At 41.4% G+C, this 16,955-nt stretch overlaps 1 protein-coding gene across 1 annotated transcript; it reads right to left on the bottom strand.

Moving 5' to 3' along the window:
• Nucleotides 1–1,114: 1,114 nt before the first annotated feature.
• QRFPR (pyroglutamylated RFamide peptide receptor) lies at nucleotides 1,115–13,794 on the bottom strand. The gene is made up of 6 exons (XM_079306689.1): nucleotides 13,259–13,794; nucleotides 5,676–5,834; nucleotides 5,134–5,195; nucleotides 4,155–4,390; nucleotides 3,733–3,830; nucleotides 1,115–2,839 (listed from the first exon to the last, which is right to left on the bottom strand). The coding sequence occupies exons 1-6, from the start codon at nucleotides 13,596–13,598 to the stop codon at nucleotides 2,436–2,438; spliced, it is 1,299 nt and encodes a 432-aa protein (XP_079162815.1). The 5' UTR covers nucleotides 13,599–13,794; the 3' UTR covers nucleotides 1,115–2,435.
• Nucleotides 13,795–16,955: the final 3,161 nt, after the last annotated feature.

Here is a 16,955-nt window from a genome sequence, read left to right as displayed (position 1 = left end):
CTCCTGTCTTCATCAGCCTGTCAGTTCCAGGCATCATCTCACTGCAATTTAAAAGCTTAGCCCCTTGCAGCTGAGAAAAAACAACTTTCTCTTTAATTTTATCAAAGAAATTATAAGTAATTCATAACTAAGATAATTAAAAACTTGAAGAAACACTTTTTCTCAAACAAGGCAACAGCTTTAGAAATATTCTCAGTTAAGGGAAATGAGCATGGTTATTTTTTCTGTTCTCTGATAAATTCATTAGCCAGGAATATTTTGCTATCAGAGGAACCATGCAATTCCGTTACTGGAAAATGGAAATAAAGCACAGGCAGGCTGAGGGACAGCAAGGATTTTCCTGGTCTGAAGCACTCAGTTACAGCCACACCCTGGGTACAAGCCACTGCAAGGGACAGGCTACCAGCCTGGACTCGAAACTGACACACTTCAACAGAACATTTGGTTTTGTTGGCTAAATCAAAGCTGAAGCTCTGACAGATTTTAAAAACATGGGCAAAATCCTGGTGTACTTATATCAGTAATGGATCTTTTATTCCCTGCAGCCAGGATAAGATTACCTACCTTCAAAACAACAACTCTGTCAAAAATGCACAAATAATATAATTACCAATAATAACAGTATGAGAACTGTCTTTTGTATTTTGGTTTCCATTTAATCTAACCACAGCCCCATAAATCTGTGCTGAAACACTTATCTCTTCTACTTCAGAAGGAAGTCCAAGAGATTAGACTTGTTTTCCCCCTTTCTCACCTTATTCTGTAGGGTTCTTTAAATCATAGCTCTCAGGATTACAGCAGCAGCTGGCACCCGCAACAGGACTGGAATTTAACCACTAAGGAGGCACAGATAAGCTCACATGCATCTTTAAACAAAGAGAGACTCCAACTGAAGTTTACAGCAGACATTCCCCTAGTGCAAACAACAAAACCATAAAGGAACTTTAATGAAAATAAAATTAATACTACAACAGTTATTCATTGACACAACATTTTATGAGACAACAGAAGAAGCAGGTAAGACAAAACAAAAACATAAGATACTTGGAAGTTTTGGTTAAATGCTTGTTAAAATCTGTCACTGAAATTAGCAGTGCACTGAAATTAGCTGTCCAAACACATAGTTCTCACCATCAGGCAGTTAAACTTTACATCTGCTGAGGAAAACTATTGTGATAATAACTCATTAAGCTCTTAATTCCCGGCCCTCAGGACAAGTCAGGAACTTTGTCATTGCACAGAAGTGTATCATATAGAATATAAAAAAACATATATGTTAATAAAATGTGTCACAAACCCCTAGCAATCTGTAGACATTAGAGAAGGATCAGACTACATCCAAATTATAAAGGGATATTTTATCCTAAGTTTTCATTTATAATGAAATGTAAAGCAGCAATGTAAAAGAATCTTAAATTGACTGGCAGAACCAAGGTCCTATAGGTGAGGCAAGGGGTGACAGAAGAGAGCATTGACATTTTACAGACTATTAAAGGATCCAACCTAACCCCAGCTGGAGTGAAATTGTGTATTTCAAGGCCTCATTTATGGGATCAGATCCCAGTGTACACTTCTCCCCCAGTCCCACACTTGCAAACACCTTAGCAATTTTGCAGTTTGGCCCACTGAGAGCAAAAACATTCAGAATTTATGTGGATATCAACTCCACAATTGACTGTGAAGCCTAAAATAGCAAAGCACTGGCCCAGTTCTCAGACAGCAATTAATCCCCTTCAAATATGATGGACAGACAGAAAAACACAAACATCTCTTCAGAGAAGTGTCTGGTCAAAAGACCATGATATTCCATTAAAAGTCTTCTGTGAAGTTCCAACAGACTCTGGATCAGGCCCTTATAACCCTCCAGAAAATGGCAATACCAGCCTTTCAACCTGAGAGTCATGTGTTCAAGCATGACTGGAAGTTCAATGCAGTGTTTACAGACAACACCTCCTGCATCTGCACTCTCCTGTACAGCACTTTTTCAGCTTCTCCATTTTCCAGCAGAACAATGCAGTTTGCAGGGCAATGCAATGGCATTTAAATTTGTACTCAAGAATTAACCCCTATAAACAGCACAGTAATTATGCATGCATTGTTAATTACTAATATGCTTCATGCTAACAAAATCTAAACATGCATACGATGTTTAAATCTTAAATCTCTTCAGAGTCATGTTCTGGATAACTCTTTCATATTCCTTTTCATTTCTCTAACATAGAATTGCATCTCAGTCTCCACCTTTCCTGAATGCAGATCTGAGGCTGCTCTGTCCTCAAAGCTGCAGACAGCAGATCTCACAATGTCAGCCCCGTTAGAGTCCACAGATCATTTTCCCCTCTCATTGCAGCATGCAAAGTAGCAAATTCTTTGAAATGGCTTATTGAAATGATCACAAAGAGAATGATTTCTCCATTCCCAAACCCCTTGTGATGCTACTGCCCATTTCCTACTGCAGAGTGCACAGTAAGCTCAGAGCTGAAGAGGACAAGGTGCCTTCTCAAATTCCTTTTGGAAGCTGGCTGATCACAGAACTTGACCTCAATATTGCCATCACTGAATGCCTCCTTCCTGCCTTCGTCCGAATCCATGGGATCTCTCTGAGCTGCACTTGGCTTTTGCCTCCTCATGGTAATTCCTGAGTTCCCAAACTGCCTGCCTGTGGATATGTTGTCTTTCACAATGCAGAAGCAGAGGGCAGAGAGAAAATTCTTCTTGAAGTTCTCATTCATGAAAGCATACACAATAGGGTTGCAAATAGAATTGAAGAATCCTATGATCTGGACAATTGCAAAGATCATTTTGATTGTCACTTCATCATACTCCTTTTCAAAATTACCTGGACAGGAAAAGAGAAATATGTTGTAAGACAGAATGTCATAAATGCTTACTACTCAGCTTATTTATATGCAGTTTTAGCATTAGCAATTGGGTTTCATCAACAAGATAAAATCAAGATCTACTACACAGTCCTGCTTTGTAAGTAGGTAGTAACAGAATCCAAAGGAATAGAAAATTTATGAGTCATAAAAGCTGACTGGCTGAACTATTGATTTATCTGCTACCATCTTATTTGTGATAGGAGACAAAGAAACAGTTCCTGCCTTTAGCAAGTAGAATACAATTACTGAAAATTTCCTCTTGTACCTGCACAAAGGCTGCTCCAGTATCCATGGAGGAGGTGGGAGATGAACAGTGGAAGACCCCAGAGAACAAGGCAAATAGCAAAAATAAGCCAACACAACAAGCACTGAGGGCATTTCAAAGCCAGTTTTCAGTAAAGAGCACTGAAAAACTCCATTTGGATTCATTGAGAATCATCACTGTGATGTCTGGTATTTATATTTCCAATATGCCTACCTCAATAAAAAGGATAAATGTTTCATTTTAAGTTTAACTCAAAACAGTTAAGTTAAATTAAATATAATAAAAAACTTCAAGAGGTTTTATGCTCAGAAATAAATTTTACCTTCCGGCCAAGTACTTTTGACTTTTCAGCAAATGTGGGCAGGATAACAGACATGGTAAGAAAAACAATCTACACAGAGATGCTCACTCCTCTAACAGTCCTGTTTTTCCTTAAGTCTTTCTTGTAAGTAGAACACTTTGCTAGCAGAAGGTATTCTAGAGCTGAATGCTGTAGCATCATTAGCTTTTCACAACCCAAAGTTCCATTACTAAAAAAAACCAAAACCCCCAGACCTTATTCTATGAGATATGGCAGGTACTCACTGTATTCCATCATCATGTGAATCACATGGAAAGGGGCCCAACAGACTGCAAAGAGAAACACCACTGTCACCATCATAACAATTGCTCGCTTCTTCTTCCTGAAATTGCACCAAGAATTCCACACTGAATCACTGGGAACTGGCTGGCAGTTATATATCTCTCTTCAACTTAGACCTGTGACTGTGCTCTGATGGCTGCAGATGCAAATAAAACCCTCAAGGAATGCTCAGAAGTACACAATTGCCTTGGAAACAAAAAAATGCATCATCATATAAATCTAGCACTTCATTTCTCTTTACTGGCAGCAGAGCATTTCATTAGCATGTCTTGAAAGGCTTTTTCAACTCTATTCAAGAGGAATAAAAAAGTCAGGAAAAAAGCTTTCCAGAAGTCAAAGTTCCAAGTGTACTTTGCTTACAAACCTTGATATTTTAGACATTTCACTCCCATGAATGGTTTGAAGAACTGAAGCGTCTCCCACTCGTTTCTTAATCCAGAGTTCATAGCCAATTTTAGTGTACAAAAAAAGCATCAGCATCAGTGGAAGAAGGAAGAGTATAACAAGAATAAAGGTCGTATAAATCTTCTGATAAATGGGACTGGCCCATTCTTCCAAGCAACAAACATGCACTTTTTCATACAGAAAGTCATATTTAACCTGTAACAAATGCAAAGAAGATGAGTCACTGAGGTGTTTATCTCAAGTGTAAAACCCAAGCACGTTCAGATAATCCTTGCTCTCAATGTAACAACCAAAAGTCAATAGATTTTTTTGAAGTGACAAAATTCTTTCAAGCAGTTTTTCACATCGAGTGTTGGGCTCAATCCAAATTGGCAAAGAGAGGCTGTGAGATGCTGTGATTTACACTTCAAAAGAGGCCTTGGCTACATATTTTGTAAGCAAAGATGGATGCATAGAAACCTCACATTAGCTATTTAAAAAAAAAAGGAAAAAAAAATAATAACATTCAGACTCACAAGCAGCAGATTCTGCCAAGCCTCCTACTTAACCTCCAAACCTGTGTGGTAACTCAACTCTAATGAGCAGCTAATTAATTTTAAACTAAGCACAGTTCTTCCAGATCTTGGGGAGCACTGTGTCATCCTGAAACAGCAATCCAAGCCCTCAATCACTGTGTGCACAGTGGAAGTGACAGATGTAATTACTGTTCTTTGATGAAATTAGGGAGAGTAGGCACGACTACTCCCTGTTGGTATTCCTTCTTCCAGTGCATGCAAGTTCTAATGCTTAGCTTTTCCCAGGCTGGCACAGAGAAACAAAGCTCCCCCTCCCTTATCCCCATCTAATTTCACAGGAGTTAATTCAATTTCACCTAAAAGTACAGGAAGATCCAGCAAGGACTGAGTTTAATAAGCAAACCCCCTTTTGACCTAACCTACCTCAAGCCGTTGCACGTACCACATGGGTGACCCAACAATAAGAGCCAGTAACCAGACTACGCCTGCAAACAAATACACTTTTTAATACTTTGTCCAACAAGCAGGAATTGGTATGAACAGTTTCATAGCTTTGAAAAGTCAGGGAAGGCAGAAAACTGTAGCCAAGAATCAAGTTTTCTATGAGGCAAACATCAGTCAACACCAAGATCAATGGAAGGAGCATTTCCCTGTGACATTGCTTAAGCAGTGCTTGCACATTTTTAACCTTTCTTGGAAAAAAAAAAAAAAAGATAAATGGCTGCTAAAGGTTTATCTTTGTTAAGTACATTTTTGACTTCAGATGTTAAGTCACTTGTGAGAGTTCTGACTAGTAAATACTGTACTTGTAGGCACTATCCTTGAGCCAGTTTATAAAGGTCAATTAACTCTGCCTCTGAAACATTGGTCATATCAGTGCCTTCAGTTCTGGCTGTGGATGGCCATGCCATCCACAATGAAGATAATTTCTCACACAGAATTACTGGAGATGCTTAAAATCTTACCAAGCATTGTGAAAGCTCTTTTATTGGTATACTGCCACTTCATTTTTAGTGGATGCACAATTCCCTGGTGTCTTTCCACAGCAATGCAGGTCATGGTAAGAATCTCAGTTACAATAGCAGTGGACTGAACAAATGGCACCATCTTGCAAGCGAAGGCACCTGCAATAGTCAAAAAGCAAGGCATGCAACAGGTATTAACACTAGACTCCATTACTAAAAACAACAGACCAAGATCCTTAGATTTATTGCAGCATCTAAACTGCTAAATCACCTGTTTAAGCCATTTGTCAAATGCAGCTCTTCACAGCCATTCTTTATTATACATGTCTGTAAAGCCAAGATTTCTAAGGACATATTCACTTGCTCTGCTACCAGTCTGACACTTAGTCTATTTCACTTTCAACCAAGTCTTCCATCATCTGATTTCAAACATGTCAAGTTACAGAGGCATTTATTATGTTTTCATTTTGGCAGACTACTCCCCAGTTTATGAAGGTCTGAGTGCTACCTGTTTAAAAGTTTACCTTTTCTGCTGTTGCAAACACATTCCTTAAGCTCGTTTAGACACCTGTCTATCTGTATACTTCAGAATTTAATGCATCATCCTGTCAAGAGAGATACATAGGAGGCATAGGAGGGGAAAAAAAAAAAAATCAACCTCTTCATCATCCTTCTGTTCTCCAAGTCTCCTTCTCTGCTGATTATCAAATTATGTTAGTGCCACTGTCCAAACCAAATGCATTTTCCTGCCTGCATTTTCTAAGTTGTACAGATTCCTATTGTGTTTATGCAACTTCAAGTTTTATTGCTGCCATAGCTTTCCAATGTCCACATTCAATTCTTAACACATTAGTCATTCTCCACTACTCATTCTCAAGTCTTAGCCATCTTAGAAAGTGGTATAAATCTTTCTGTAAAAATGTTCTTCCCAATCTATTTCTCACTTACCCATTTTCTGACCCTGAGATAATTTTCTCTGTCCATACTTCCACAGTTCCATCACACTCTTAGAGTTTAGTATCAGCTTTTCATATTTAACACCAGCAACACGATGGATGTGCACATAGATCTGGCTTAAACCAGAATAAAAACACACCATGCAGCCCAGTTTCAAGCTCCTGGAAGGAAATTTTAGCATGGAGTAGGAACTCTGGCTGAGGATGCATAGGGCTGCCTGTTTTTCACCCAGTATGTATTTCTTTGGGCATCAGGAGGAGTGAGACAAGACATCCTCACATATTTTATCAACTGCAATTTATAAAATAAAATTTTTCCTGCTTCTTCCTTGGCTTCAGTAACGCCTAAGGAAACACCTCATGAAATACAGCCAATATTTTACTAACTCAGCATCTCATTGGTTTCTCACTACAGTCACAGTATGTGCTGAATGTACAGAATGTGTTGGTCATAAGGCACCAGACACAAGTTGCCAAATTCACATCCTTCACTCAGAGGGCTTAAACTTCTGTTGTGAGATAAAACCAAAAGCAACTCAAATCCTACCTACTCTGCACATGGCAAATAGTGAATATGACCAGAGAGTTGGTTTTAAATTTTTGCTTCACTAATTTAGGAGGGACTTCTGCTACAAATAAACAGAAAAGCAAAACTCGTCAATGAAATGTTTAAGTTCCTGTTTCACTCACTTGAACTCAAGAAAATGAGTTCAAGTCTGAGTGTTGAAGCTGGGGGAAAACCAAAAACAAGCAAACAAACCCAAAAGAGAACTGAAAAAACAATCCAAACTTTCATCATAGGCTACTTCTTACAGTTTGGAAAAGGCCAGACTTGATTTAAATCCACATGAAGCATACTGCCTTACAGGGGTTTCCTTGTAATGCACTACTCCTCCAGAGTATTCTTAGGAAGCAAAGAAGTAACACTATTACTCAAGTAACAAAATGAGACAGAGACTTTCACCATCAGTCTGGTGGAATTTCCAGCTGGTGCCCAACTACTCAAAGAACAAATACCCCAAATTGTATATCCCAAATCTGGGGAGAGAACTCACAAATTTCCCAGATGCCCTTTGTATTTTTACAGATGTCTTCTCATTTTCCTCCCAGTAACCATACTGTTAAAGAGCACAGACTACCACTCACCATGTCTTTAGCTGAACTCCCAGGAGAAAAGGCTGCAAAAAAACCCTGTTTCATCATTTTGAAGACAAAAACACAGAAAGGAAGCACTTGAGCTATATAAAAGAAGGTAAAACCAAAAGTCTACATAATGCCTGCAGGCTGAGCCTACTGAGCTGGACAAGGAGTGACATTAGCACTTCCAGAAATAGGAAGAAAAAGGATATTTTCCACTAGACACTGTTGGCTGGAATAGAAACACCTGCTCTGAGGCACACAGCACACACTTTAGGGACTTGGAGGCTACAGCAAAACAGCCCCAAGATTTTTTTATAAGCAACAAACATCACAATATTTTCAAATGAGTAGTAGGTAAAAGCTACTCAAAAGAATCTATGTACCAAAAGTAAAAATAGAACATAACTTCAGCTTCCTGGAAGGTTCTGGTGCCACCATGCACAGGGTCTCTGAGCATAACTTCTATTAACAATATAATATCATAATATCCCTGCAGGACTCTTGTGCTTGCCCTGAATTGTCACTCACTACACAAATGCTTCCCATTTTCTGAAATCACAAGACCCTCAAGTGCCTTGAAATTCAAACCTTCATCAAGATTTAGAGACTGTTGGGCAAGAAAGTCAACTCTCCTTCACAGAAGTATTTAAAACAGATTTGCTTGGGAGAAAAAGAGAAAGAAATAAATAATTTCAAATGTCAGGGCCAATTGAAGAGCCATCAACTTCAATGGAGTTCTGACATCAACACACCTGAGATCCAGCTCCACAATCCTTAGTGTTTGAATGGGATTTAATGCTGAGATACCAGGAGTCCTTGTACTTGGCAGAATAGTGAATGTCTTTCACACCATGCCTCTTCTTAGTCTTCAAACCCATTATTTTATTTATAAATATACAGGAGCCATTCCCTACCGCTTAGATAATTGCTAGAGATTTTCTCCAGATCTTTCAATACTTTAAATTACATAACTTATGTTTTCAAACTACAAACAGACTTTTACACATGGAAAATGAAATTAACCATTAAGGCTATTATTTCAGAATAATGCAAGCACATCTCACTTAATATTTAATCCATTTGAGTAGAACAGGCTTCACCTGTAGCAAGAAGAAATTGATACAACCCCATTCTCAAGTGTCTGTTAGTTCAAAGTCCCTTATGGAAAAACTAAGAAAAAAGTGCCAAATTTTACTATAAGAAGAACATGGTAAGTTTTAAGGAAAAATAATTAATTATGTTACTACGTCATAGTAAATACAGTGAAATTAAAATAAGACAGAGGCAAAAAAAAAAAAAAAAAAAAAAAAAAAAAAAAACAACTGTGTCAAATACACACATTAAAACAATTTCAAGTGAATTTCCTCACTTGTGTTCAGACTTAAGCCAGAACAACAGAAGATTTTAAAGGAATATACTAGCTTAAATCTTTGTTATAATCCACCTGGTAAAAATGTGGCTGTTTGGAATCTGCTTTGAAAATTATATGACAAACAAACACACACAAGGAACAAAAGTCCACTTCAATGAGGTTCAGTCTAGGTTATTGAAATCTCACTCTGTTAGTTTTCCCAGTGCTGGGATCACCTCAAAATCACTGGAACTGTGTTAATTTCTGCACTGGTGACAGTACAGAAAAGTGTTGACTCTTCTGAATGATTTAAATAATGATAACATTTTAATTAATATCTTAAGTATCAAAATGCTTAAATTTCCACAGTGTTAGGCTTTCAGAGAGCACTTCCAAGAGATTGTCAGTCAAGACAGCACTGCAGCATCTAACACTGACCACTTTCAACTGGGAAAGAAAACAATTTGAAAGTAACTAATTGCTTCTTTTTTGCAAGAGGCTAAAAGTATTCGTTATGCACTGCCTGCTAAAACCTGCCTCAATTATTCAAGCAGTGAACAGTTTTCCCAGTAATAACACATTCAAGACTGCAAATGTAAATAGCATTCCCTTAAACAATGTTTTATGCCTTCATTATTAGACATTTTGCCTGGAACTGTGATTTAGTCATTTCAAATATCACTTTTTCTTTTATCAGGGTAACAAAAGTAAAAGCCTGAAACCATTCTCTGATAAAAAATTAAATTGCTCCTTCCTCTGGTAAAATGCTGTTGATCAACTCCTCTCACTAGAATTTCTATCACAGCTTGTAATGAGCTCTCTCCACCTCGCTTGAAGCAAACTTGATTTTTCTCACATTTTGTAAGTTGGGGCAGTACACATCAGTCATCATCACATAGATAATATCCCCATGGGTGCTGTACCCCTGGGCAATGCATTTTTTTACATCAGCTCTTGAAATAGATGCAAGATTTAGTTCTCATCCCTCAGCAAGGAATGTTTGTGTGTTCTCACACACGGAAGTTCTAAGGCAGCACGCTGCTTGACACAAGACATTTGGTAAGTAACAGAAAGCACCTTAAAGACTCAGCTGGGTTAGAAGGTGTCAGCTTTTCACCAAGCCTTTAGAGAAGAGGAAACTACCACATCAAGAAGCTCCAGACCTGACAGCAATACACAGAAGACCCACTCCTCTCCTGAGTGGCAGCTGGAGGCTGGATGAGATACACGAGGGCACCTCGGTATTCAGCACTGTCTCAGATGACTCACTGCTCTCAAAGTGACAGGCACAGTCACCCTCTGACACCTGTCTTGAGAATACACATTCCTACTGATAAGATGCAAAATTCACAAGAATGTAGCACAGTGCTGGCTGTACTGTAAGCTCAAATTGTGCCCTTGTCTTTCGCCAGGACTGTTATATCACGCAACATTAAATTAATCCTCCCATCGCCCCAGGCAGCTCTGTAAAGACAACACTCAGCTAACTAAGCAACATCAGGAAACAAAGCAACTGTTGTAATATTTGACCCAGAGACAAAAGCTCAAATGTATCTGTAATAGTGCTGTCATCAGTATGACAAGACCACTACCACTGCCTCCCACCTATGACTACATGACAAGAAGTCCTCAGCTGCTTCAGCTTGCACCAATACGCACTATATTGCTGTATGCATCCATTTGCTCCCATTTCATCCTTCTTATCAACAAATACAATCCCAGAGATCATTTATGACAAAGCCAAAGTCTTCATTTCATTTTGCATAACAGAGAGATGAGCATGCTGCATTTTCATTCAAAGCTCCCCTAGAAATGACAGCCATTTCAGCTGCAAAGTTTGAATTTGTAAATTAGATCATATATTACCACTATCACACTCATACAGATTCTTGAAGAGATCAGAGAATCAAAAGTAGGACCAATTCAAATCTATTTTTAGTCACTTTAGTGCCACTTCCAGTTGCTACCCATATAGAGCTAAAGGATCTGTTTTAATGCTGCTTGATCAGGCAAAGTGAGATTTTTTAACTGCAGGTGAAGTTAAAACTGTTTAAGTGAAAATGCTATGGAAAAAGTCGCTGTTTCAGGTACTCTGAAACTGACTGTTCTTTTGTTTGCAGTTCTCTCCTCCTCTCTCCCATTCTTCTGTGGGTTTCTGAAGGGGAAGAAACACAAACACATATACAAACATGGAAATAAAAGAACCAGTTCTAAATTAAAGACAAGGACAAAACATACACATTTCAGCTCACAGCACCTAGTAGAGATGCTTATTTTAGTGATGGAAATTAATCAAGATATAAAGTGCCTAAAGACTCAGAATCCCCAAGAAATTTCTAGCATCAAATGTCTCAGGATGCTCCACTTCATCCACCAAGGACACACCACAAGTCAAATCACCTTTTTTATAAGAGTTGGATCTTGCATTACTCAGTGATGTTACATTACAGTGGATGAGAGTAAGATTTTTTTCAGACTCCAAAATGAAAGGCAAAAGGCATATTGAACCAATTAAGCTAGCAAAGAACACTCCTCCAGGACTGGCAGACTCTGATTTGCAGAACAATTGTAATCACCATTCACACTCCACCGTGTAAGCATCAGCAATCAGATACCCTTGGGATAGCATCAGCTCATGGATTTAGTTTCCTACATTTTACTTCACACCCCCCATCTCCCAGAGTAAAGGGTTAAACACCCATCAATGACATTACTGGTGTCTTCTCAACACTGTCTCAGTAGAAATTCATGATTTCACCAGATCAAAAGACCTACAGACTCACTTGAAAATGCTCTAGCAAAGAGGGCAGGCAAAAGTATACAGTAATTCCCAGGGAACAGCATACTTTAGCTACCCAAATACTGAATATCTGAAAAGATTTGTTGTAACTATGGTACCTTTTACATTCTGAATTTTTGTCAGGCACTCTCAGTAACAAAGTGTAAGTGAAGACATACATATTTTTCCCTCTCTGTTCCACATGCCCTGTAATTCACCCCACACAGAGGCTTCAGTTGATTCTGATCAGTGTTTGGACAGACCAGAGCCTTCCTTACGAGAGAGAAGAATCACAAAGGTTATCTTCCCCAAAACAGCTCTTAAGAAAGTAGCACAGTTGTCTCAGAAGCTTTGGATTCACCACTTCCCACTGAAGTTTCTGTAATAAAGCCCATTCCTCACATGTGCTCCAAGTCTCCTCCAACCTGTCAATTCCCACCCAGCATTCTAGTCTGGGAAGTTCTGGAATTAAATTGCCATGTTCTGACAATAACCTTCACTGTCTCCAAACAACAGAACCACAGTAAGCCTTGGAAATTGAAACATAAATGTGTCACTTTATCAACATCTTCTCTGATCATTCTGAAATAGTCTGAAAAATATTTCAATTTGTAGCTGTACAAGATGTTGTCTACAACTAGCTGTAAAATCATTCCTTTTTCCACTTATTGTCAAACACTGTTTTAAGAACTGAAAAAAAAAAAGTAAGATAGCTACCATATACAGTTCTATTGCACCTTTCTCTGCTTGCTCTTTACTACTTTGGAACTGGGATGCATAGAAAAGGTAAAAAAAAAATCCTTCTTACTAAGCATCAGGGAAGCTTTGCCAAAAGGTTTTTCACATCAGCAGGAATACAACATAACTCCCAAAGGAAAAAAAAAAAAGAATTACAGAAAAATTTAAAGGATGCACTATTTCAGAATAAATTCTACATGTTCTCTGTCACCTGTTCCTCCAAGGACATTCTTTTTCCTCACAAAAGGTTAAGGAGGTCTATCTACGAGCTGACAGCTGTCAGAGGAACTTAAGCTGCATAAAGACTGATATCTCACTTGCCAGACAGATTTCATTACTTAGCGAGAAAAGGAAAAAAAATTAAAAAAAAGCAAGGCTCCCTGGCCAGCTCCACACAGCGAACCGCTTCCCACACGCGCACCGCAACTTTAGGGGAACACAAGCAGGAAAAGCGCGCTGGGTTATTTTAACATAACCTGAGGGAAGGATGATGAGGGCATCCCTGACGGAGGGCAGGCAGGAAGGGAGGAAGGGTCCCTCAGAGGCGGCGCAGCGGGTCTCGGCGGCGGCGCTGCCCCTCACGCCCTCCCCGCTGCCCCCAGCCCGGCCCGGGACCCACCGCCGAGCCAGTTGGAGGAGATATTCTGCAGCATGGTGAAGGGCACGCAGAAGAAGGCGATGAATAGGTCGCTGAGTGCCAGGGAGCAGATGAAGATGTTGGTGACGGTCCTCATGGCTTTGCTGCGGGTCACCACGTAGAGCACCAGGCAGTTGCCGAAGAGCGCCAGGGCGAAGATGAGAACGCAGATGAGGACGAAGGCCACCTTGGTGCGCCTCGGCAGCTCCGGGATGTACACCAGCGGCTGCAGCCCGTAAAGAGCAATAAACTGCTCCCGCGTCACGTTGTTGTCCCGCAGGAGCTGCGCGAACTGCTCCGGGGTGATGTTCAGGGACCGCATGGCTCCCACTCGGGGACCGACACCCCTTCCCTCAGCCGCCTCAGCGCCGCCGCCCGCGCCCCCCCATGGTCGGACCACTGCCCCTCCGGCGCTCGGCCGGGCCGGACCCCGCGGTGCGGCGGCGGAGAAGGGAGCGCACAGGGAGGGGAGCAGCCCGCCGCCAGCGGCGGAGAAGGGAGCGCACAGGGACGGGAGCAGCCCGCCGCCAGCGGCGAAGGGAGCGCACAGGGACGGGAGCAGCCCGCGGGCAGCGGCGGCTCCGCTCGGACACAAACTTGGAGCGGCGGCGCCGCCCGCGGCCACGGCAGGCGAAGTGTCGGGGGGCGGCAGCCAATCAGCGCCGGGAGCGCCCGCCCCGGCCTCAGGGATGTGGAGCGGGGCGAGCGCGCGGGGACCCCCTCAAATCGCCGCACCTCGCAGCGCCAGAGCGCCGCTGCTGCCTCAGCCCCTCACAGCGCCGGGTGCCCCCTCAGAGCATCACAACCCCTCACAGCGCCGCTGTTCCCTCACAGCGCCGGGTGCCCCCTCAGCTCCGGGAGCCCCTCAGAGCGCTGAAACTTCTTCACAAGTGCTCCTCACAGCGCTGGGAGTCCCCTCAGAGCTGCCCCCTCACAGCCCCAGGAATTGCTCAGAGTTTTCCCTCACACACCTGCCCCGCGCTGTCCTGGGCCCCCCAGTCTCCCACTGCACTGGGACCCCCTCAGAGCTGTCCCCTCACAGCGCTGGGACTCCCTTCACGGGTGTCTCCCCAGCCCAAGCTCGAAATGCCCAAGATATGTGCTGAACTCCCAAACCAATCTCTCCTCACGTTTGGATCAGGCTGAGACGGAAAGTAAAGAGATGATGCTGTGGGGAACATGGCCCTCTTGCATGGGGGCTGTTCCCACCCACAGGTCAGCAGGTCAGGCTGCTGCTGGTTCGTGCCCAGCCCAAACCATTTTAGCACAGGGATTTTATTTGTCCCTTTGTGCCAATGCCACTGCAGGCCTTCCCCAAAGCTGAAAGAGAAAAGTAGTTTTCTAAACTTCTCTGAGAGGGCAGGAGGCTACTGAAGACCCCTTTTCCAGCAGTACAACCACTGTTACCAGAGGGGATGTGACTGAATTCCATCCCACACAGCCTGGCTGGCCAGGCTACTCAGGAAGGTCATGGATGCTGCTGAGGTGCACTCAGCTAAGTGGCTGCAAAAAAAAAAAAGCCTCTGCAGTTTAAACATGAATAACAATGACAGTTAATGTCTAACAGCGGGACCAAGTTGAAAATATGCATTGATTTCTCTTCCAGCCTAATTTCGATTTCCCAGCACAGTTTTCTTCCTAGCACAGGTGATATTCCCTTTGTACGATATTACACTGAACAGCAACGACTTGCTTTAATCAGTCACACAAGAAATTACCAAAAAGTATCCAGAGAAGGCAATAACAATATGGAACCTGTGCTGGCAACACTTCCCACCCCCGCAGAGATAGATGTTTCATAGGGAAACCACATCAGCAGGGAGAATGCTCTGAAATTAGATTTTGTATAGAATGGATGCTCCGTGCCCTGGGTACATAACTTCACCTTACAAGGGAACTCGAGAAAAGAATGGAAAAAGTCCAGCAAAAGTTGTCTTTCTATAGAGTTTCTGGCTTGCCAAGGAAGAGTTCACCACAAATTCATTTTCAGCAAAATAAATATGCTCAATAAGATCTAAGATATTTTGCGTCATCTTTGAAAAAAAAATAAAAACTCTGTTAAGTGGAAATCAATGGAGAGACATTCCAATGCCTGCAGTAACCTGTGCTGCTCCAGTCCTCCAAGTGCTGACAACCCTCTCTTAAGCTGCAGGTCCATGGCCAAGACTGCCTTTATCATCCCATGGCGAGAGAAGATGTCACTTTTCTTTGGTGCAGTTTTCCACTTGAGACCAAGGTCATCAGGCTCCCTCTTTCTAAGCCTTGTTTTGGAAGGCAAATGCTCTTTAGACTGACTAAGATGCTTTCACATTCCCTTAGGCCTGCCTTGTTGGCTAGAAAAGCTTGGTCTATTATTCCCATAATGATCCTGCTAGCTTATGCTCCATATCACACACACAGCATTCTTTTGAGATGAATTTTCCCAGCACCTTCCCTTGAACTATCATTAACTGTACCAGGTACAGCCTGAAGCCACTTTCATGCCCTATGTTCACACATTCTTTGCTGTACCTCTTTTTCTTTTCCCTCTTCCCCCTCACTGCTAGTAACATAAACCTCATTTAGGAGCTCTTCTATTAACAAACAAGCCAGATGTGTTTTCAGCAGATTTCATTCCTATTATTGATAAAGGGCCAAACCTGGAGGCCAGTCTGTCATCATGGAACGCAGTGTTGTGTTGTTCATTGTAAAAAGCATCCAAGTGTATCAGGAACAAATAAATGGGAATAAGCTCTCACCTAAATACTGCAGATATAGTCTGGGTTTATGGTTAACATGGACATTTGTTTTTTCCTATATCCTTATTTTATTACTATGATTGCTCATTACAAGTAATCAAACAGCATTAAAAATGAACAACATCAACAATGGTTATATGGTATTGGAATAACAATGGTTATTCCACATAATATAAACAAATCTTGAAGCTGTAGGCAAGGGAAGGGTGCCATTGTATCTAATGCTGATTTAGCTGGGTTTTTTGCATGCAAGGAGATGCACAATGCAGATAATTTTAAGATAACTTTTCTTGTCAATACTTACCTACACGGAGAAGATAAATGTAGAATTTACAGAAACTTTTTTTTTGAGCATTATCCATCCTCTTAGCTGCAACAATAAGAGCAGAGACATCATATAGGTTGTAGGGCAAATCACTAGTAACTGTATTTCCCAGCTCCTTGACTTGGATGAAATTGTATTTGGAGTTAAAGGGGTTGAGTTAGAAAAGGTGACCTCATCTCAAACCTGGTGAAATGACTTCTCTCCTTCCCTAGGCTACAAATAATTGGCAGGGAGTGAAAAGTGTTTACTCTTCAGAGCAGCACTTCGTGTTCTGCCTTATCCTGCACCCCACTGCTCCAGCTCCTGCTGCTTCCTGTGGCCACAAAGCAGAGCCTTGAGAGGCTGCCCTGACTGCCCACACAGTGAAATCACCAGCCATGTCAACGTGTTTTGGCTAGAACTGGAAGGAGAGCAAGTCTTCTTAACCAAAAAGGTATGAAACTGCTTTATGGAACTAAAGGGTTCTTTTTCCTTAATTGACGCTCCCAATTCCAAGATATCAGCAACTTCCCTGCTGCCTTGCTCACTAAAATATTTATGTACACACATACCTTGCTTTGTCCTGCATGACTGCTTTCAGATTTTAATGATGATTTTTCCCAATTCTTATCAGCAA

This window comes from Erithacus rubecula (genome assembly GCF_903797595.1).
Source record: "Erithacus rubecula genome assembly, chromosome: 5".
Classification (NCBI taxonomy): Eukaryota; Metazoa; Chordata; class Aves; order Passeriformes; family Muscicapidae; genus Erithacus; species Erithacus rubecula.
This window is presented reverse-complemented; position numbering and strand designations above follow the sequence as displayed.

Bases quoted from the DNA above. Each gene is read 5' to 3' on its own strand.
- QRFPR (XM_079306689.1), bottom strand. From the start codon at position 13,598: ATGCGGTCCCTGAACATCACCCCGGAGCAGTTCGCGCAGCTCCTGCGG. The intron at 5,835-13,258 runs GTGGGTCCCGGG...TGACTATTGCAG, and splicing joins CTCCTCCAACTGGCTCGGCG to GTGCCTTCGCTTGCAAGATG. The intron at 2,840-3,732 runs GTGAGTACCTGC...TTTCCTGTCCAG, and splicing joins TCACATGATGATGGAATACA to GTAATTTTGAAAAGGAGTAT.